The following is a 23,494-nucleotide window of genomic DNA, read 5'->3' as shown; positions in this document are numbered from 1 at the left end:
AGCCAGGCAATTGCCTGGGGCCCCACATTTTAAGGGGGCCCCCCGAGGGCTGATCATTCAAATAATCAGGAATGTTAATATAAAGCCGCAGCGACAGCTCTGCATCCCCCCTAATGGGGCCCCTTTCTCGTTACGCTGGTTATGCTTTTACCGTCTCGCCTCAGCCGCCTTTTTCAAACCGGAGCAGCGATTCGCGGGTATGTAGAAAATCCATGATTCGATTTGTTAAACACGAAGAGGACTTATCCGTCTGGCAGGGCACTGCATGAGGCGGCAACACGATTACTTGCATTTTGCTATAAACAGTGGAAATGACAAAAAAAATACTATATTTTTGTCCATACAGAAAAGAATGATGCATCAGTCGCAACTACTTTTACTTGTGTAAACTCACAATAACAAGTCAACGTTGTGCTTTCGTAAAATAAAATAAACAATCAGGGCGCGCTTTCGTGGTCTCCGTGAACTGGAGCGTGTCTCAAAAATAAACAGAAACACGGCGTAGTAGCCTCACATAGCCTACATGATATATTGATATGTCCACTTTTAAACGAAAAAATTTGAATGGAAAGCAATTATCATCTGATTATGTAATCCGTATGGTATGAAAGATGAATTTCTTTCTAAAGGCACATGCACTTTACAGCAGAAATGAATGAAGATATGTTTGCAGCACGCTGAAAATAACAGCAACATTTTGTCACATTTAGCTTCAAACAATGTTTAAAAAACTGGTAGGCCTATGAATTTTTGGTATGTCACTTTTTAGCACATTTACAACAATATTTGTCAACTTAGAGATATTTTAAATAGTTAAATCTAAATATTAAATGTTATACCTAAATGTTACATTTAAATGCTGAATCTAAATCTGAATCTAAATCTAAATGTTGAATCTAAATGTTACGAGTGAAACTAAATATTTAACTAATATGCAAATTTAAAATGCCGGTCACTGGAAGTGCCAAAATAAAAGCTCGAGGAGGTCGAAATCACTAATTTAGAATAAATTAAAATGCCTCGTTATGTAAGACATATTTAGCCTGCTTTTGCGGCGAGATTTATGCATGCGCTTGGGCGCAGCATGTATTCCTCCATTCACCCAGTATTTAGCAGAAATTAATATAAACGTGCTATTAGTATTAGTAGAAAAAAATACTAATAGCTTTAAAAAACAATTTAATTATTAACTAAAAAAATAAATAAGATTAAATTAAGATGTTAACTATATATTTCTATTTAGCATTGTTCCACCACGTAATTTAAATTACTGTTTTAAGGTGACAATCTGTTACACGTTAGAAGATTTACTGTATCTTGAAGATTGTTGAATTGCATCTTCTGTTATAAAGATGAAGATTGACCTTTCGTTAATTAAAAAAATAAACGTTGTAAAAATTAAACAAATGCTCTTTTAGATGTTTTGTGTAGATAAAACATATATAAAATACATATATATTAAAAAAAAGGGCCTCATTGATTAATTTTGCCTGGGGCCCCCACACAGTGTTGGTTCGCCTCTGTTTGAGGGGAGTGTGATTTCACCAGTCCGTATTTTAATGCTGTGAAAATCCCACTCCCCCTGCTAAACCCATCTCGTTTTTTAGCAGTTTTTTTTATTATTTAAAAAAAGGGCACCTGACCGCAAAGCAATTGCTCCAGCTATTTTAATTGTATATCCATAAGCTATGTAAGATGTAAAATTGAAAGAATGAATGAAATAAATAATGCTTTTTGGGGCAATAATGTGCTGGAAAATAACAATTTTTTTTTTTAAATGTCTAAGGTTTCTTTACTTTCTTTTTTCAATTATCACTAATAATTTGTTTTATTTCTATTTTTAAGACGCAATTAAGCAAAAAACAAACAAACAAAAAGACAGGTAGCCTATTTGCCTCATAGGCTACAACATGTATTTGATGAACTCTTAAAGCCTATCTTCGTGAAAAATTACATTCATGTGCAATGGGGAGAGTAGGCTAATACAATATTTTCCTATGAACCACAGCGTGTTTAACACACAAACGATAAGTTCAGTTAAATTAAGTGAAATTAACAGTTTTGTTTTGATAGCTGTTGGCTTTATTCGTTACTCGTCGAAGTTTAGTTTGAATCGATCTGCCATGTTTTTTTGTTTGTTTGTGTTTGTTTTTTGCATCTTTTATCCACACTAGTTCACTTTCTGTTAATTTATTGAAGTGTAGACAAAGCTTCCATGCAGGATCTGGGTGCTTGCTGTGTGAAAAATCGATCGATAAATGGATATAGTGCATTTAATAGTGCATATAAATGGAAGTGCATTTAAACTCGCTTGCGCGTGCACGCGATGGGAAGTGCGATTTGTCCGGGGAGTCGGATTTCGGTCCAACACCGGCAACGGTAGCCTAAATGGCAGTGAGCCCAGCCCACCCATCCAGTGTCAGCTCTTATTTTGAAAAGGGCTTATTGAGGGGGCGTGACATCACATTGAAGCAATACCCCTGATTGGCTGACTACACGTGTGGATCGTAGTCACACACTCAGCGGAAAGATAGTGCCAAAAAGATCTGTAGACGTGTGCGAAGGGATCTGTGAATGCCCTGTGATCTGCAAACGCGTGTAGAGGGATCTGTGAATGCCCTGTGATCTGCAAACGCGTGTAGAGGGATCTGTGAATGCCCTGTGATCTGCAAACGCGTGTAGAGGGATCTGTGAATGCCCTGTGATCTGCAAACGCGTGTAGAGGGATCTGTGAATGCCCTGTGATCTGCAAACGCGTGCAGAGGGATCTGTGAATGCCCTGTGATCTGCAAACGCGTGTAGAGGGATCTGTGAATGCCCTGTGATCTGCAAACGCGTGTAGAGGGATCTGTGAATGCCCTGTGATCTGCAAACGTGTGCAGAGGGATCTGTGAATGCCCTGTGATCTGCAAACGCGTGTAGAGGGATCTGTGAATGCCCTGTGATCTGCAAACGCGTGTAGAGGGATCTGTGAATGCCCTGTGATCTGCAAACGCGTGTAGAGGGATCTGTGAATGCCCTGTGATCTGCAAACGCGTGTAGAGGGATCTGTGAATGCCCTGTGATCTGCAAACGCGTGTAGAGGGATCTGTGAATGCCCTGTGATCTGCAAACGCGTGTAGAGGGATCTGTGAATGCCCTGTGATCTGCAAACGCGTGTAGAGGGATCTGTGAATGCCCTGTGATCTGCAAACGTGTGTAGAGGGATCTGTGAATGCCCTGTGATCTGCAAACGCGTGTATGGGATCTGTGAATGCCCTGTGATCTGCAAACACAGATCCAACACTTGCATGCTGAGCTTTGCACAGAATGTGTAAGAATGTCTTTTTACAGTGGTTTGAAAATACAAGTTAGACTGTGTTTGTTTGCAAATTGTGAGGAGGGCATTTGTAGATTTTTTAATGGAAAAAACAGCGAAACAGTTGTGCCAAAATTCTGAAAACAAATGCAACACAATCTACAAACAAATAATGACCCTCATGCGCAGACAAATCACTCTGCATTCATTCAAATTCTGGTTGTCAAGTACAAGTCACTGATTTCTATTTGTGAATCATAAAGAGTTTGTTTGCGGATTTTAAATCTATTTGTAGATTGCATTTTATATTTGTATGCCATGAAGAGTCTGTTTGTGGATTTTGTATCTATCTGTAGATATTGTTTTACATTTGCGGATCATGACGAGTTTGTTTGCAGATTTGGAATCTATTTACAGATTGTGTTTTACATTTGCAGATTATGAGGAGTTTGTTTGCAGATTTTAAATTTATTTGTAGATTGTGTTTTGTGTTTACAAATTGTAATATGCATTTTTGACTCATAGTCTCTTCATTTTCAATGATTATGGCATTATTTTGTCACAACAGCGAAACAATAGTGTCAGAATTCTGAAAACAAATGTGACACAATCTACAAACAGAACATGATCTTCACCTGCAAACAAGTCACTTTAAATTCATTTAAATTCTGGTTTTCAAGTACAAGTCACTGATTTCTATTTGTGAATCAGGATATGTTTATTTGTGGATTTTGAATCTTTTTGTAGATCATGCTTTATATTTGTGGATCACAAAGAGTTTGTTTGAGGACTTTGTATCTATTTGTAAATCTTGTTTTACATTTGCAGATCATGAGGACTTTGTTTGCGGATTTTTTATCTATTTGTAGATTGTGTTTTGTGTTTACAAGTTGTAATATCTATTTGTGACTTTTAGTCTGTCCATTTTCAATGTTTTAGGCATCAATTTACCCCCATACTACAGGCTTTAGAAAAACCGAAATGCTCACAGAAAAAAAAGCATCATATATTGAGTGCAACATAGTCAGTTGTTAATATTTCATCGTCCTCTCTTGTTTTTTCATGTGTTCATAATTTCTTTGTATGACAGCCTGGCTAAAAATTACGTCTGTACAATTTGGCATGTTTCATTGTGTTATCACAAATAAACAGCTGACTTCAAACACAATATGCTTACAAAATCTTTAACATGTTTTAATACTATTTTAATAAAGGGTGAATCTGTCAGTTCCTTTGCCGGACATCACTTTTGGCCACTACTGTATGGCAGTTCATTGACTTTCCAACTGATCTTCAAATCTTGCAGCAAAATCAAGCCACTTTTATGAGGATTTCAGGCTTCCCTGAAGTTGTTGAAGCTATTGATGGAACTCATGTTCGCATAATTGATCCAACTGTAACAGGAACCAGGGTATCCGGGTACTTTCTCAAAGTTCTTTCAGGGCTGGGACTTGGGCGCTGAACATGCTGATTGGTTGAGTTCATGCCGCATTTTTATTTCAACCACCATTTTTTAAAACAAATAGTTGTTTGCTATTCGAATCAACAATGTATTTTAAAAAATACGACCGGTGGGCCGACGACGAGGTTCAGGCTTTATTAAGCTTAAAATTCAGAGGATGAAATTCAGCGGGAACTGTAAAGTAGCGCGCAGTCGTACGTCATGGGACTAATTGCCTAATCTTCACGGTACTTTAGACCGCGGTGGAAACATAGACAGCAACAGGTCTGGGGGAAAAAGTTCCTGGGAAAATTTTTCCGGGTAATTTCGGTGAAAACACGGCTTTATATAAATAAGTTGTTTCTCAAAGGGATACTTCAGGATTTAGCATTAAGCTTTGTATTAGTAGAAAACCTGTAGTATTTTCGAATTACCGTGCTTTCCACCCTCATATCCCCCTGAGACGAGAGATTTATGTATTTTTTTGTCTGGAAAAAATCCTCCAATGACGGGTGAAAAATTTTGCTCAAACGGGTGAAAAATATCCAACCGTGACGGATATGGGTGCGGGTCGGGTCGGACACGGGGAAAACACGGGTCTAAACACGGGTTTAAAACAATCACATGCAAACATAAAAATAATATATGCATATTTTTAGGAACACATCTACAAAAATATGCCTTTATTTCAAGTTAATAAAATAATTTAAAATCCACATCAGTTTATTTGTGCCCATGCACGCCCTCCCAGGATCTATAACGTTACCTAGGCTACTTTCACTTTTAAAAATTCATCATAACCGCGCGCGCGATCTGCTTGCAGTCGTCGAGATGGATGCTGAGGAGTTGAAGAAAAGCATAGCTAGTGGAGATTGTAAAGTTGTGGACAGTACGTCATCAAAAATCAAGTCCAGTGTGTGGGAGAAATTTGGAGTTATCTGAAGAAAATATTGTGAAAGGCTTGCTGCAGTTTCATGTTGGATAGCCGCAGATGTGGAACTTCATCACTGAGGAAGCACGCAGATAACTGTGGTAACAAGCCGTTCTATCGAACAGTATTTTTCAAATTTAACACTGTTAAGTATGTGTGGTGTGCAGGGCGTGTTTGAACCCAAAATTGTCAGATGTAGGCTAGACGAAATTGCGTGGCATATAGTGTTGTAGCCGCGTCTGTTCGATTGGTAAAATGTTATAAGGCTAACGTTACTCAGCTTTGTGGTAACACTTTGTGGTTAGCCATGTTCTTTATGTACCGGCCTTTTGACAGCTTCGGCTGAAGTTGTCCTTGTGTTAATTGCCGTGTAATAACTTCTGTATGACCTGGCGACTAACATTGGGTCGGGTGCGGATTTTAATTAGTGCTGTTGACGGATAACAGGCGGATGCGGTTTTAAGCACTGCGGGTATGGGCGGGTGCGGATTTACAAAATCGGACCCGTGCAGGACTCTGCCTCATCCTGCTCGCCACAGTAAACATAATGAATGAATGGCAACTGTAGAACGCAAAATCCGAATCCCGGACATTTTGGGTGATCTCGAAATCCCGGGCAGAGCAGACTCACTAGTAGCCTAGGCTTGTTGTTTTAAACTGCGCTCTCTTACCGGTAGGCATGGCTTGGGAGTGGCCTCCTAGGGCAGCGAAGCAAGTGCATTCTGGGAGTTGTTGTCTTTCATCCACATAAGCCAAAAATTTTTTTTCTGGCTTTTCTCAGTCTAGAAAGCTCCAAATTCAAAAATAATTTCACATTTCTTCTACATAAATGACCCATTTTAAATACACATTCATCTTTCCAGAGGAGAAGTATCTCTTTAATATTGAAATGATTCCCAACTGATTCATTACATTCATTATTTTTTTCTGTTCTCATATTGGTTGTAGGAACAGCATTAGCGTTCGGTGGTTCAGCGTAGTTTGTTAGCAATGAAAGTTTGTCAGGTTCCAGTTCACAGTATCCAAATCTAAACTCATTTATAGTAAACTGATTGTCCAGTTTATTTTCTATAGAGATATCAAGTTGATAATTTATCTCTCCTCATCACTCACTTCCCGATCACTGATAGAAAACCTCGCTCTGTATTCAATTTCACTCCATGTCAAAATTAATTCAGTGTGCTTTTAAATAAAGCCGATCTCTAGACACACGATGTATTCAACGAAAAATAAATGGACGATGTTTAGAATAAAATAAGAAATGTTATATTATTGCATTTAATAATACAACTGTATTGTTTCTTCACTTTCAATGATCAACAGTAGCCTATTATTTTTTCAATGAAACTTAAAGTGCTTTATTAAAAGTTATATTACCCCAAATCCAAGCATTTATTAAAGTATTGTTCACCTTTCATAGTAAATTAAATCAACAAAGTCAAAAATATCACATATTAATGCCTTTCCATCACACAAATATGAATTTAGCAAAGTTTGCCCTTTAATTCTGTGAATAAAACAAAGGCTTTAATGACATTCCCATTAAAGAAGGTAATTTAACTTTTTAGAGTTCAATTTGCATGATATAATTATCATGTTAATATGATTAATATGATTATTTATTATGATTATGATTAGGGAGATCATAATTATAATAATCATAATCAGTAATAACATATATTACTGACCTCTCGATTTTATTTCCACATCTAAATGAATCACTTTCGTGTTTTCTGGATTTTTATTTTTTATTATTTGGTTCATTCTGCCAATTAATTTTTTAAATATATAATTTCAAAACACTACATTTGGATTTATGATCCCAGTATTTCTAATTAAAATCATGTATTGACTTACTGTGACGTCATGGTAGTGGCGGCAGCCTGATTTTTAAGCTCCAGGGGGAGACTTTGAAAAAACTAGCCAAACCTTAAGTATACCTCTTATTTTTGGTAAAAATCACTCACAATAATATACCGAAATGACCAGCAGTCGAAAAGACACAGAGAAGAAGGGCAAACCATCGAAAAAAGACGAACAACAGAATCCAAAGGACGAGGGAGAAGAGAACATAGCGGCAGTGCTAGCCAAGTTGCGCATACTAAGAAAGGAGCACGCTGAAGCCTCTAAAGACACCAAAGATTCCTTAGCAAGAGCAGAATCTGCACTGGCTGAAGTAGATGAAAGGATGACAAAATTAGAACAGCGGGTGACCGAATACGAACAGAGGCTGAGTGACGCAGAAGATAATATTATTTTTATTTTCTGGACTACAGAATCAAAGAAACGCTAATCCAGGAAGCATGGAAACACCGTGGTGGAGTGCCATATAACAGACAGAAGATTTTCTTTGACCAGGATTACACGTCAGACATCCAGAAGAAACGCAAGCAAGTAAGAGACGTGATGAAACTGCTTAAAGAAAAGAACATCAAAGCTCAATCGCCATTTCCTGCCAAGCTGAAAATTCACCTGAAATCTGGAATGAAGACCTTCACGACCTTCACAAGAGAGTTGGGTATCCATGTTCAATTGAACGAACGTGAGACGCTCCAGGCGGAACTCTTTCAGAATAAATGGACTGAGGCTTACATCAAGCAGAGCGAATTCAATGACTAACACGGATTTGAAGAGCATTCTCCATGGCAACCATCGATGAACAAATGAAACATTACTGAACTGTGAGTAGCGATTTAAAAAAAAAAGAAAAAAAAAGAAACACATTATACGATTTACCCTGTAACACATGTTTGGCTAGTTTCACTATTTAAAGTTATTAAATTCTAATGGTGTGTTCACACCAAACATGAAGTGTATATTCGCATCGCGTTACTCGCTCTAGATTACTCGTGGGATGTTTTTCGCGTCACACGAAAATTTTCCGCTCGAGTTGAAATTTTTCAACTTGCGCGGAAGACGCGATTGAGGCGATTATCGAGCTTTCGCGGCAAACGCATCGGCCAATTTGCGTCATTCGCGCCGCCCTGCGCAAATTCGTGTCTATTCGCGATCTTTGCATTGACTTTGTATGTAATCTACTCTCGCAAATAATTAAATTCGCGTTTGGTGTGAACACGCCATTACAATTAAGCAGTCACATAAGGTGCTTTGTGAACACGGGTATGGGCCAGCATTTGGAAAATTCATGTTAACTCCGAAGGTCAAAATCTTAGGTTATCTTTGTTATCCACATGGATAAATTGATTGTTGTGAGTTATAATGTCCATGGATTAAACCATCCTATCAAAAGGAAGAAAATATTCTATCAGTTAAAAAAATGCAATGCTCAATTGCTTTACTACAAGAAACACATTTGTCAGAGAGTGAGCATATAAAATTAAGAAGGGAATGGGTTAATTTAGTATATAGTGCCTCAAGTGGGAAAAAGAGGGGGGTGGCTATTTTAATTAACAGAAATTTGGCCTTTCGTGCAGAAAAGGTGATACAGGATAAATCAGGTCGGTACGTCATGGTGGTTGGGACTGTTGGAGGAACCGAGGTACCATACTGAATGTATATGCCCCAAACGAGTATGACCCAATAGCCGCTTTTCCACCGAAATTACCCGGAACAATTTGTCCCAGGAACTTTTTTCCCAGGAACCTTTTTTGCCCCAGACCGGTTGCTTTCTGCGTTTACACCGCGGTCTAAAGTACCGGGAAGGTAAACTGCGCGCAACTGCTCCTCCCAGTCTGCGACGGACAGTAATCAGTTTTGAGCGCCACATTTATAAGTATGAAGGAGATTCAAACTGTGCTGCAGTTATTGGTTTACTAACGAGGTAGGCTAATTAACATAACAAAATAGACGAGCACTGATACTAAAGCGTGTTCAGAAAGCTCGTGTGCGTATAAAATTAGACAAGGTACGTTGTGAGATGACTGGGACGAACGCGCAAAAATGTCCTTTTGCGCAAATACTCTTAAAAAAAGCCTGAACCCCGTCTATCAATCATAAATAGTGACAGTCTTGTAAATAGTTGTTTGTTACCAACCTCAATGCGCTATTTCAATCCTGTTATAGTAAATTTGTAACATGGTTTGCCTTGCAATAGATGACAATGTGTAAACATATAATGACTTAATATTAAAAGCTGTGGCAGAAAAGAGACGAGCACGATAAAGCGTGTTCAGAGCTCGTAATGCTAACGTTAGATATAAAATTGTATGTTATCAGCTATTGCGGACATTGGCCGTGAGATGGCTGTGACGAACGCGCAGAAAGTTTCCTCTTCCACAAATACCCAAATAATAAAGCCTGAAACTCGTCGCCAGTCCCCCAGTTTTTTTTATTAAATTCCATATTTGCAGACAGACAACTTTACTGCATGAAGCCACTTTTTAAAAGGGAGGTTAAAAATAAAGAAAATGCTGCGTGGAGTCATCCAACCAAAATGCGCCGTGAACACAACCAATCAGCTTGTGCAGCGCACAAGTCCCACCCCTGAAAGTTCCTGAACTTTGAAAAAGTACTACCTCGTGAGCAGGGACTATCGGAGGGGGAAATATTTACCCGGAACTTCATTTAGACCCTGGTTCCTGCGGTGTAAACACATCGAGTACCAGCCCAAAGTTCCTAGTTCCTGGGGAAAGTTCCTGCGGTGGAAACGCGGCTAATGTTCATTAGTGAGATCGCTATTCATCATTGCAGGCAATTCAAAAGGGGTATTGATGATAGGAGGGGACTTCAGTGCAGTGCAGGGTGGGAAACTGGATAGGATTCCTATTGAGAAGGGTTCTCAGTGCCCCAAAACGAAAACCTTAAATAACTTTATGTCCGAACTAGGTCTTACAGACCCATGGAGAACTAAAAACCCAAAAGGGAAAGATTTCAGTTTCTTCTCAAATGTGCACAATAGCTATTCAAGGATTGATTTCTTCTGTCTCCCTCAACAATACATGTATAAAGTAACAGACTGTTTCATCGAACCTATAACTCTGAGTGATCATGCACCTATTGGCCCTTATTTATCAATCTTGCGTAGAAACGGGCGTATATATTGGCGTAAGATTATGCTTACACTTTTCTCATCGCCTGATTTATGAAGCTGTGCGTACCTTTGAAATTCTGGTGTACGCAATACCTGCCCTTGATAAATGCCGCGGCTGAAACCGATCGTCATTAGAATAACACGCCCCTATATATTCAAGTCTCCGCTCCCCCCACGCCCTCATTTTACGCCATGGACACACGGAAGACGGCAAAGAAAAGAAACCTCTTTGAGAAAGAGAAAGCGAAACCAGGGAAGTGGAAAGAAACAAAATTGATTTCTAGATTTTTATTATTAATGACGCTTATTGTTATTTAGAAGAAGAATTTCGTTATTATTATTATTTGTATTATTATTATTTAAAATAAGAAGAATGGCATTTTTATTATTTTGTCAGTCTGAATTATTTTTTTGGTCACTGAAAGCCTTTCATTACTGAACCCAGTCCGTGCACACCTGCCGGGCCTAACCCTGGCCTAACCATCGTTTCAAAGAATAGTACAACGGCGAGCGCGTCGAGTATAAACGCCTCGTCCGTTTGGGGAGGTGCGCGGGCAGTCTGCGGAGACTCGCGCTGCGGAGCCAGGCGAAAGTATAAACAAGGCTTGAAACGTCAGGTAAAGCGCACAGGCTCGCAACTTAAGGAATACATATGCCTACAATTCAAATGCTTTGGTAAATTCACACAAATTAAACATTGAAGTCCATGTTGCACAAAAATAAACACTGAAGTTTATAATTACTATGTTGTTGTTGTTTTTTACAGTGGGTCATAATATATTATATCTTTTAGTTTGTCAGTGCGTTTTGTGGTGTTAGGAATTGTTTTTCTGCGCATTCCCGCACTCAAAACGTGCGTACACCACCTCCTGAGCTGGCGTAGGATTTGAGCGTGCCGTACGCCAACGTCCATATTGATAAATCTCAAAGTCACCGTGGTTTTGGGTGTACGCCAGGTGTACGCTGGAAATTTGGTGTACGCACTTTTGATAAATGAGGGCCATTGTGCTGAAAGTAGATCTAGGCATGCACTCTTTTTTCAGATATTGGAGGCTAAACGTATCACTGCTGAAAGTCAGAAATAGCAGAAGATTTAAGTAAAACCCTAAAAGAATATTTTGAGATCAATGATAATGGCGAAAGCAGTTATAAGAGGGAAAATCATACAAATATCATCAAAAATAAAGAGCCAGCGACATTTAAACCTGGAAAATAAAATAAAGCTTTTAGAGACACAACACAAATCTACAAGAACGAGTAACATTGCTACAGAACTTAGGGAGACAAGAAAAGCTTTGGACAAACTCCTGTCATATAAAGCAGAAGGGTCTTTAAGATTTTCCAAACAGAGGTAATACAAGATGGGGAATAAAGCTAGTAGTCACCTTCTAGCATTTCAACTTCGCAAAGCTCAAGCTAATCGTACTGTTTCTAAGATCTGTCACCCTACATTGAGTAGAACAGTATCTCAACCCAAAGAAGTAGCAGATGCCTTTGCATCATTCTACCAAAACTTATACAAAGAACCCAGATTACAAACATCAAGAAAGGATGCTGATACCTTCCTGACTGCTTTAAATCTCCCCACATTATCAGAGGAAGCATCAATACAAATGATAACACCAATTACAGAAACAAATAAGAGATGCTATAAAAAGATTAAAAAGCAACGAATCACCAGGAGTAAATGGGCTTCTTTGAGAATTTTGCAAATGCTTCATAAATGACCTAGTGCCCATACTAACCAAGGTGTTTAGATTCTCCCTATAGAACAACCATCCGGAGACATGGTCACAGGCCATTATATCTGTGATTCAGAGGTGGAAAGTAACGAATTACATTTACTCGCGTTACTGTAATTGAGTAGTTTTTTTGTGTATTTCTACTTTTTTAAGTAGTTTTTAAAATCTGTAATTTTACTTTTACTTAAGTATGTTTTGTTTAAAGTATTGTAATTCGCTACATTTTAAAACGTATCCGTTACTGAGTAAAAAAAAAAAAATCATTATTAAAAAAAATGAACTAGCCTACAGCACGCGCGCTCGTGCTCAGCATTGATTGATTGAAGGGCGGGAGAACAGACACGCAAAAACCACAAAAAATATGGAGACGGACAACACAGATTCTTTACACACACACGTGAGGCGAACCCCAGGTAAGTATGGGGATACTTTGGATATAGAAAAACGAACGCGTGGTTGTCCTCGAGCCTCGAGCATAGCCTATTCATTTTGCAAAAATTGTGGACGCAAATTGGCTGCAAAAGAAGGAAACACATAGAACGTGTTCGGGAACACCATCCCTCCGTGCAGATTAAGATATGTCCCGTTTATAATTTAAGGTCGAAGGATTTCTGTGATGCAGAGGGAATCCCGGAGTTTCATTATTATCATGAAAATGGAATTTAGCCTACAGTAACGCAGACGTCACGTAAAACACATGAAAGTAAAGCTGTACAATAAATCAAATTGCGACATGGTCTGTAGTCTATATATTAAAGCACAAGAGACTGCTATATAAATGTATAATCTGCGTGTCTGTGTGAATCAGTGCGAATGAGACGAGCCGTTTCGTCTACTACATTACTCAAGTACGCGACGCGCTAATAGTGTTTTCAGCAGCTCACAAACAATATGAGAACATGAAAACATGAACATCTCCAGAGCTGCTCTGAGAGAATGACCTTTGAGAAAAACCTTGTCAAATAGCCTACACTCTGAAACAGGACTTCATTACAACCCATCAAAATAAAAGTTTGGTTTAACTACGAAGAAATGATGACATAACTGTTGTGGGCCTACAATAGAATGTACTTCTCATAATAATATTAACAACAACAATAATAATACAGATTATTTAAACATTATTTAAGGATTTTTGTCCATGGTTTAATTGAGTAAATCTGTTTTGCAGCACTTTGCCAAAAAATAAAAGGATAAAAAAATGTGTTAAACTTTTATTTGATAAACCACCGTTTTGGATAATATATTTGTTTTAAATCATAAAAACAAAAAGGATTTTTCTGAATTAAATACATTTCATAGAAGTCTTGTTCTTGAACATTTTAATAAATTATTAATGATAAAGAAGTTGTTAAATGAGTAGTTCACATTAAAATGAAAATTACCCCATGATTTATCAGCCCTGAAACCATCCTAGGTGCAGGCTATTTAACTTTCTTCTTTGTTCTTTCAGACGAATACAATCGGAGTTATATTAATAAACACTCTGATGATTCTGAGCTTTATAATGGCAGTGGATTGCAACCATCAGTTTAAAGCTCAAAAAAGTACACCATACGCAGTCTACTTACACCTTAAACGCAACTCATGACGTCAGAAGTAGTGCGTCCTGGCGTAGCATAAATATCAGCAGTACGTCGCATTACTCGCATAAGTTGCGCTTTAGATTTAAGTCGAATACATATGTTCGTTTGGCCGGAAACTAGTTATTTTACTTCATAAAGATTTAAATATGAATATCTTTCTTACACAAACTCAACGTTTTGTTTCAGAAGGCCTTTATTAACCCCCCGTTGCCATGTGGAGCACTTTTATGATGGATGGATGGATGCACTTTTATGAGCTTCAAACTGATGGTTGCAATCCACAGCCATTATCAAGCTAGGAAGCGTCAGGGTGTTTATTAATATCAGAGGCTTCCTTCACCTCTGTACAGATAAAACATTATCAAAATGATTCCAGTTCGCATGGATACGCGGAAGCGACAAATTTTTTTTTGTATTATGCAGGTCAGACAAGTAATTTGGTGAGGTCAATTTGTAAAGAAAGACTACTCGCATGCACACATTCAAATGCACATACCTATAGATTAAACACGTAATACGCATGTGAACGCCGTCAGCGTTTTCACAGATTCACATTTTTGAAGTTTAGACAGAGATGATAGCGTTTTTCAAAAATTTTCAAAGCTTGCACCTTGTAACCTATTTCAAGGTTCACATTCTCGAGCTCCAAACACTGTTGTCGTGCAAATGAACGGCCAGAACACATTAAAGTTTTCTGTTTTCTGTTAAAGCGGTGTCGTGTTAGCGGCCCCTAAGTTAATAACTAATGTGCTTTTCGCAACGAATCAATCAAAAATGAATGAATCAAAAACTAACTTTAGCTGGACAATAACTTTATTCTAGAGCGGCTGTAAAGCCAAAACACTCTCTGTTACTGTAATCTCCTATTATCTCTGTAAAGCTGCTTTGAAACAATCTATATTGTTAAAGCGCTGTATAAATGAAGGAGACTTGACTTAATATAATTCTGATTGTATTCGTCTGAAAGAAGAATGTCATATACATGACTTGAGGGTGTGTAAATCATGGGCTGGTTTCATTTTAAAGTTAACTACTCCTTTAATCAAATTCATAATCATTTATTGAAATTAGTTGATTAGACATGTTTTATTGAAATTTTAATAAACAAAACAAATGTTTCCAAAAATACTGTTTTCATCCCATTTACTGTAACTGTCATTTTAACTGATGATAATAATAACCCTAATTTAATAATACAGTTTTTATATTTAATAATTGTTTAATACCATTATATTAGTCGGTTATCATACTGTGAAAATCTCATACCTTTACAACCCTACTCGGGGGACTCCCCAACCCACCCCCGCTGTTAAAAAAGTAACTCAGTTACTTTTACTCTGAGTACATTTTAAATGAGCTACTTTTTACTTTTACTTGAGTAGATTTTTCGACCGGTACTTTTACTTGTACTTAAGTAAAAAAAAATTGTAGTAATAGTACTTTTACTTGAGTAAAATATTTTATTACTCTTTCCACCTCTGCTGTGATTCATAAAGAAGGGAAGGACCCAACGCTCTGTGAGGGATACAGACCTATCAGCTTGATATGCAACGATCAGAAAATACTGACAAGTATTCTAGCACAGAGAGTTCAAAGACATATTACTACTCTGATTAAGCCAGATCAAACAGGATTTATTCCTAACAGACAGGGTGCTAGCAATATAAGAAGAACCCTAAACATCATTACTTGCACTAAAAGAGACAAGCAAACATCAATGTTAATAAGCTTTGATGCACAGAAAGCATTTGACACTGTAAATTGGGACTTTCTGTACAAAACACTATCTGTAATGGGATTCCATCCAAAATTTGTAAATTGGGTCAGAGTTATTTACAGAAATCCAAAGTCTCGTGTCAGAGTAAACGGATGCCGTTCTGAGTTATTTGACCTACAGAGGGGCGTGAGGCAAGGGGACTGTCTTAGCCCCCTGCTCTTTGCTATAAATATTGAACCCCTGGCAGCATCTACCTGTATAAGACAGAATGAGGAAATAAAAGGCATTAAAGACATGGGAAATAAGGAGCACAAGGTATCTCTTTATGCAGACGATATCCTGACCTATATAAGGGATCCAGTTTTTTCTGTCCCTTTACTGCTAGACACCTTAAAGAAATATGGAGAACTCTCTGGTTATCAAATCAACCAATCAAAGTCAGAGGCAATGATGTTAGTTGGACATTGGCCAATCCAATTATCAGAAAGGCTTGATTTCCACTGGTCTCAGGGATTCAGATATTTTGGAATTATTATAACGACAGATCTATCTAAACTGCTTAAAGCCAACAAAGGGAAATTGATGTGCCACATAAAATGAGGCTGATTTATAAGACTACAGTTTATAAATTTATTTACGGTGCGTGTCCACTACAGCGGCAAAAGTCCGCTCAGTGCCGCTGGCAACGCTGTAACGTCTCCGCTTTGGGGTGTGTCTGTTGCGAGTGTGTTTAATCTAAATTTTTTTCAACACACGGACAGTATAATCATCAGCGATGCACGCGATTACATTTAGAAATAGACAAGCTTTGTTTCCAAATGCCCCAAGCAATGATCCTTTCAATTTTATAAACTTTAATAAACCCAGCCAATATAATCACAATGAACACATCCAAAATAAAATCTTTATAACAACTGCAAAGCGTCTAATTTGTAAACAAAATGATTTACGCACTAAATCCAGCATAAACTCACTGAGACTGTCGACAGTTTCTTTTCCATGCATCATTTTATTATATCCATGTTTGTGGTTAGTTACAGTCAAGTCATAAGTCTGTGAAATCGCCCTCGAACTCTTCTGTCTTGCCTGCACTGCACTCCAGACGGTGACGGGAGCTGAGCTCCACTGAAGGCTTCTTTCCTATTTGTCGCTCGCGAAATTTAGTTGCTGTGTGTGGTTGTTAAATAAAGTGTCTTGTGTTTATGTGCTCAGTGATATGTTAATAACAATATTAAAATTGAAAACAATATTAAAAAACTCACTGTTGTAGGTCTCGAAAGAAACTAATGCATTCTGTGATGTAGATTAGATATTACACTTTTTTTTTAAATTAGACTCTATAAATCGAGGGGATGGGGGGCCTACAAAACCTCTCAGCCCCGGGGCCTAACATTAGGTTAAGGCGGCTCTGTCCAAGACACTGACACTGTATGGGTTGGAATGGAGCAGAGTGAATGCCCAAATTTGCCATTAGATTCAATCCCATTCCTAAACCAAGACATATGGGGGAAAAAGAAGAATGCTAATGTATGGAGTAAAAACACCCTAAAAATATGGTCAATTGTGAGGAAAAAATTACAACTACCCAAGACTATTTCCAGAGCTATAATGATAGCAAACAACTGAGTTCTCCCCAGCTATGCTGGACAAAGGATTCCTGAAGTGGAAAGAAAGGGGTCTAGTTGTATTGGACCAGCTGTTTGACGGAGCAGTCCTGAAATCATTTGATCAGCTAAAAGAGAAATATGATTTACCAAACCAAGACTTCTTTATGTACTTACAAATTAGACATTACTTGCAAAACCATCAAGAATGGGAAAAGCTCTGCTCCCTACCAATAAAAATAGAGCACTTTTTTATATCAATAACAAAAGGAACAGTAAAGACAAAGTTTATATCACATATTTACAAGATATTGCAGGAAGAATTTAAAGAAAATAATTTAGACATTAAAGAAAAATGGGAACTAGAAATGAACACAATAATTACAGATAAGCAGTGGGAGACTTCATGCAGTCAAGGACACAGACCAACCAGTCATCCAAACTGGAAGGAATTTGGATGGAAAATTAGAAAAAGATATTTTAGAACTCCATTCATAAAATCAAAATGGAGTAAAATCTCAGACGGCTGTTGGAGGGGCTGTGGCTTGGTGGGGGACCACACAAATATATTTTGGGACTGCCCTAAGATATTAGAATATTGGAAAAATGTAAAAAAATAAATAAAAAAAAACATCATACTTTGTGCTGGGGGTACTGCCAGCTGATCTTGAAGAGAACAGCCAAACATGTTTGGTAATTACAGCCTCCTGGCTGAAGCCATACCCTCCAACGGTTGCACAATGGAGGGAAAGAATCCAAGAAGTTTATAACATGGAACATACAACAGCATTATTACAACTGAAATCAGATGTATTCCTAAATAAATGGTCATCCATTGCCCTACATTTTCATTTGATATGAATGATATGCAGAATTGTATTTATTTATTTATTTATTTATTTATTTATTTATTTATTTATTTATTTATTTATTTATTTATTTATTTATTTATTCCATAGAGATTTGTGCATGCACATTTGTGCACACTTTTATGTTGTGTATTCTCATTTTCTTTTCTTCTCTGAATATCATATATTTTCCTTACTTTTATTATTATTTTTATTTATTTATTTATTTATTTATTTATCTTAATGCATTGGTCATTTGCAAATGTGTTATGGTTAGGATGAGAGATGTCTGTGGACTGCTGTTCTGTTTGTGGACTTGCCCGTGGCACCTTGCTGTACAATCAAAAAGTTCATTTGTGACACTGTATGACTGCACTTCATAAAATGAAATAAAAAGACAAGTAAAAAAAAAAAAAAAAGAAATCATGTATTTCTCAAGCTAATATTGAGCTTAAATTGATTCCTAGGAAGTTTACATATAGTGTAAATGGCAAACGATAGAACTTGTATCTCTAATGTCACATAATGAATATGAGAAGAATGAAGCTGATGCTGTGAAAGTGCTGGATTGAGGAGAGTTACTAAAGATCAACAAGAGCCGCACAAATCTGACAGTAGAGCAGGTTATTGATGAAGTGTGGAGGTGATGAGCTTTCATTTCTGTTTTCTCTAGAGTTTCCAGTCTCTCTCAGCTCCTCCTGAATCTACAGATGTAAATGACAATCCCTTCAGTTCTCTCTCCTCTTTTGATGGCGTGAGAGAATCTGCCCATCAGCTGAGAGACAAACTGGAGGATTTCTGCAAAGAGGAGCTGAAGAAGATCTCTGACAGAGGTAAAGTCCTGGAGATTCTGCTCTCAGGAATGATCCTCCATCATCTCAGATCATGTAGACGATCATATTAGAAATGTCTTAGGAACGGATGCAGGGATCATTTTCTCTTGTCATGATAATCACACTCTTCATGTCTGTTGATTTCCACAGTCACTTTCTCCAACATTGTTCCCAGGACCAGGAACGACTTCCTACAATGTAAGTCACTGAGAAAACAAGCAGAAAAACTCACTGAGTGTGTTCATGTTCTTCCTGGAGAAGTGAAAGAAAGCATGACAGAAGAGTTTTAGAGTTGATCATGTAAATATATCTGGTAAACTGCACTGAGACACTGATGATATATTGAACATTAAGAGTTCAGATACATTAAAAGATCAGACAGATTCATAATTCCTGATTCTGATGTGTTTTATCTCCATCAGATTCCCATCAGCTCAATCTGGATCTGAACACAGTGAATAAACACCTCCGTTTGTCTGAGGAGAACAGAGTGATTACTTGCTCTTACCCAAAGCTTCAGTCGTATCCTGATCATCCAGACAGATTTGATGATGTGTGGCAGGTGTTTTGTAGAGAGAGTGTGAGTGGACGCTGTTACTGGGAGATTGAGTGGAGTGAGATTAATGTGTGTATATCTGTTTCATATAAGAGCATCAGCAGGAAGGGACGGGGTATAAAGTGTGGGTTTGGACGTAATGATCAGTCCTGGAGTTTGTTATGCTCTTCCTCCAGGTATTATTTCATACACAATAACATAGAGACTAAACTCCCTGTGAAGCCCATCAGCCGTAGAATAGGAGTGTGTGTGGATCACAGTAGAATAGGAGTGTATGTGGATCACAGTGCAGGAACTCTGTCCTTCTACAGCGTCTCTGACACGATGAGCCTCATCCACACAGTCCAGACCACATTCACTCAACCGCTCTATCCTGGGTTTGGGGTTTATAGTGGATCATCAGTGAAACTGTGTTGATGAATCAGGATAGATTGTAGAGAGATTCTACCCATAATACTTTGAGCTGCATGATAAATCATAAACGCTGAGATGTTATAGAGTCTCTTACTTTTCTTTTTTTTTATTACATTAATACTACAGCTAAGCTTCTGTCAGTGAAATAACATGTTCAGATTATGGTTGAGTAAGTGCTGAGCTTGAAGATGATATAATATTCCTTGCTAAACTCAATAAAAACATTTTGTCTCATTATTGTGTATATGTGTGTGTATATGTATATGTATATGCGCATATGTATTTTTTATGGTGCACAATTTTTGAACACCTTTTACCTAATTTTGATTATTATCAGGTTAGTAAGGTTAAAGTCAAATCTGTCCTAAATCATAAGCATCTGAATTTTCACACTTACAGTAAATAGGTCACAGAAGACTTCTCCGTGTTCAGTTCAGCTCAATCTTGGAGACTTTTGGCACAGATTAAATAGTTTACATACATTTTACATTTAGTCATTTAGCAGACGCTTTTGTCCAAAGCGACTTACAAATTAGGACTACATTAAGAGAGTCATCGTGAAGAGGCAAAAACAACGCAAGAAGTGCTCAAAATACGAAGTTCAGGCATTATTCAGAGTAGCATAAGCCCGATAAGCAAGGATTCAAAGGAAAATGAAAGTTTATTTCTTATGAGGTTAATTGCTCACGGAAGAGATGGGTTTGCAGCTGTCTTTTGAATGTTGTCAGGGATTCTGCATTCCAGATGAGGGTGGGGAGAGCGTTCCACCAGCATGGAACTGTGAATGAGAATGTTCTGGAAAGTGATTTTTGTGGCTCTCTTTGATAGAACCATGAGACGCCGCTCATTGGCCGATCGTAGGCTTCTGGTAGGGATGTAGACTCGTAGGAGCGAGTGGAAGTAGGAGGGAGCTGAGCCTGTGACAGATCTGTAAGCAAGCGTCAATGCCTTGAACTTGATGCGAGCAGCGAGAGGTAGCCAGTGCAGTGAGATGAACAGAGGAGTGGCGTGGACTCTCTTGGGCTCGTTGAAGACAAGATGAGCTGCAGCGTTCTGAATCATTTGTAGAGGTTTAGTTGCACATGATGGAAGTCCAGCCAGAAGAGCATTGCAGTAGTCAAGCCTAGAGATGACCAGGGCCTGGACAAGCAGTTGTGTTGCATGCTCAGTTACGAAAGGCCTGATCTTCCTGATGTTGTGCAGTGCACACCTGCATGATCGAGCTGTCATTAAGATGTAATCTGTGAAGGTCAGCTGGTCATCAAACGTTACTCCAAGATTTCTGACCGACCTTGATGGGGTGATTGATGATGATTCTAGCTGGATGGTGAAGTCGTGCTGTAGCGATGGATTGGCAGGGAGGAAGAGAAGCTCAGTCTTTGCCAGGTTGAGCTGCAGGTGATGTTCCTTCATCCATGTGGAGATGTCCGCCAGGCAGCTTGAGATCCGTGCAGCTACTGTGGGATCATCTGGATGAAATGAGAGGAAGAGCTGTGTGTCATCAGCATAGCAGTGGTAGGAGAAACCGTGTGCCTGTATGATGTGTCCCAGTGATGTGGTGTAGATGGAGAAGAGGAGGGGACCAAGAACTGAACCCTGAGGAACCCCTGTGGTCAGCTGATGAGCTTTGGATACCTCGCCTCTCCATGCAACCCTGAAGGACCTACCTCTGAGATAGGACTCAAACCAGTGGAGTGAAGTTCCTGTGATGCCCAGTGATGAGAGGCTGGACATAAGGATCTGATGATTCACAGTGTCGAAGACAGCAGATAGATCCAGGAGAATGAGAACTGAGGATTTAGAAGCAGCTTTTGCTTCTGTGACCGACAGTAGTGCAGTCTCAGTTGAGTGCCCTTTCTTGAAGCCGGATTGGTTGACATCCAGATGGTTGTTCAGAGACAAGAAAGATGTCACTTGGTTGAAAACAGCTCTTTCAAGTGTTTTCGCAATGAATGGTAGGAGAGAGATAGGTCTGTAATTCTCTGCAAATTATGTGTTTAGTGTTGGTTTTTTAAGCAGTGGAGTTACCCGAGCCTGCTTTAATGCAGTAGGGAAAATGCCAGTCTGAAGGGATGAGTTGATGATGTGTGTGTGTGCTGGTAGAAGTGTGGAAGAGATGACTTGTAGAAGGTGTGAGGGGATGGGGTCTAGAGGACAGGTGGTAGGATGACTGGAGAGGAGAAGTGTAGATACTTCTTCCTCGGTTAGTGGAGAGAAGGAGGAGAGAGGGTTATTGGCTGTGGAAGAGGTCGGTCTGGGTTCCTGTGTGTGTGGAGCTGAGAACTAATTGCTGATAGTAGTTGTTTTGTTGGTGAAGAAGTTAGCAAAATCGTCAGCAGTTAAAGAGGAGGCGGGTGGTGGTGGAGGTGGACAGAGGAGAGAGTTGAATGTCTTGAAGAGTGATCATGTGTTAGAGGAGCTGTTGATCTTGTTGTTGAAGTAGGAAGATTTTGTAGCATGAACATCAACAGAAAAGGAAGAGAGGAGAGATTTATACATACTCAGGTCAGATGTGTATTTTGATTTGCGCCATTTCCTCTCCGCTGCCCTGAGTTCGGTCCGGTGTTCACGAAGGACCTCAGATAAGCAGGGGTTGGAGGGAGTAGCGCGTGCAGGCCTGGAGGAGAGAGGGCAGATATTGTCTAGAGAAGAGGTTATAGTGGAGCATAAGGTATCCGTTGCGGTATTCACATTCAGAGATGAGAATTGTGAGGGTGAGGGAAGAGAAGATGACACGGCAGAGGAAAGATGGACGGGTGAAAGTGAGCGCAGATTTTGTCTGAAAGTGACTGGTGGGGTGTTGGTGGTGCAGGGGTAGAGAGTTGTAGACTGAAAGTGATGAGGAAATGATCTGAAACATGGAGAGGTCCCACCAAAGTGTTGTCTGTAATGGAGTTGCGTGTGTAAACCAGGTCCAGTTGGTTGCCTGATGTGTGAGTACCTGTGGTGATGAGTCGTTTGAGATCAAAGGAGGCTAGGAGAGAGATGAAGTCTGTTGCATGCGGCTTTTCAATATGAATGTTGAAGTCACCAAAGACTACAAGTGGGGTGCCGTCTTCAGGAAAAGAGGAGAGCAGCACATCCAGCTCCTCTACGAAGTTACCCAGCTTACCTGGGGGTAGACTTGTAGTCAAGACCGCCTAAACTGAGACCAAGACACTACCAAGACCAGAGGGTATCGAGACCAAGACAAGACCAAGACCAAGACCAAGACAGACCAAGTCAAGACCAAGACCAAGTCGAGACCAAGACCGAGACCAAGTCGAGACCGGAGGGAAAAAAAACAGACTAGTGTTGAAGCTAAGCAATAACTTGTATGAATTCAAGAACAGCAGCATACTAGGGTTCAGCCGCAGTTTACATTCAGTACATATTAGACGGTATTACTTCAACTACACAGGCAGAACAATACAGAGACAGACCATGTCATGTGTGTGACTGTGAGCTCACTGTAAATATTTTTGCAGACTGGGTGAGATCAACTATGTGTAGCAATTCCATGACAGTTGTTACTGCACTATTAGATTCCCTTAA

General features: G+C 38.9%; 1 protein-coding gene across 1 annotated transcript in view; it reads left to right on the top strand.

Annotated features, from left to right (window-relative positions):
• LOC308692364 (E3 ubiquitin/ISG15 ligase TRIM25-like) overlaps positions 1-20,196 on the top strand; it is a 31,058-nt gene extending 10,862 nt beyond the window's left edge. Inside the window, exons 2-4 of the mRNA XM_081368300.1 lie at positions 18,831-18,990; positions 19,141-19,188; positions 19,413-20,196. Of these exons, the coding sequence (XP_081224426.1) occupies positions 18,831-18,990; positions 19,141-19,188; positions 19,413-19,963 (759 nt within the window). The 3' untranslated portion in view covers positions 19,964-20,196. The remainder of the gene's footprint in view (positions 1-18,830; positions 18,991-19,140; positions 19,189-19,412) is intronic.
• Positions 20,197-23,494: the final 3,298 nt, after the last annotated feature.

This window comes from Scardinius erythrophthalmus (assembly GCF_964197995.2).
Source record: "Scardinius erythrophthalmus genome assembly, chromosome: 6".
Lineage (NCBI taxonomy): Eukaryota > Metazoa > Chordata > Actinopteri > Cypriniformes > Leuciscidae > Scardinius > Scardinius erythrophthalmus.
Note: the sequence above shows the minus strand (reverse complement) of the source record. Positions and strands in the feature narration are given on the sequence as shown.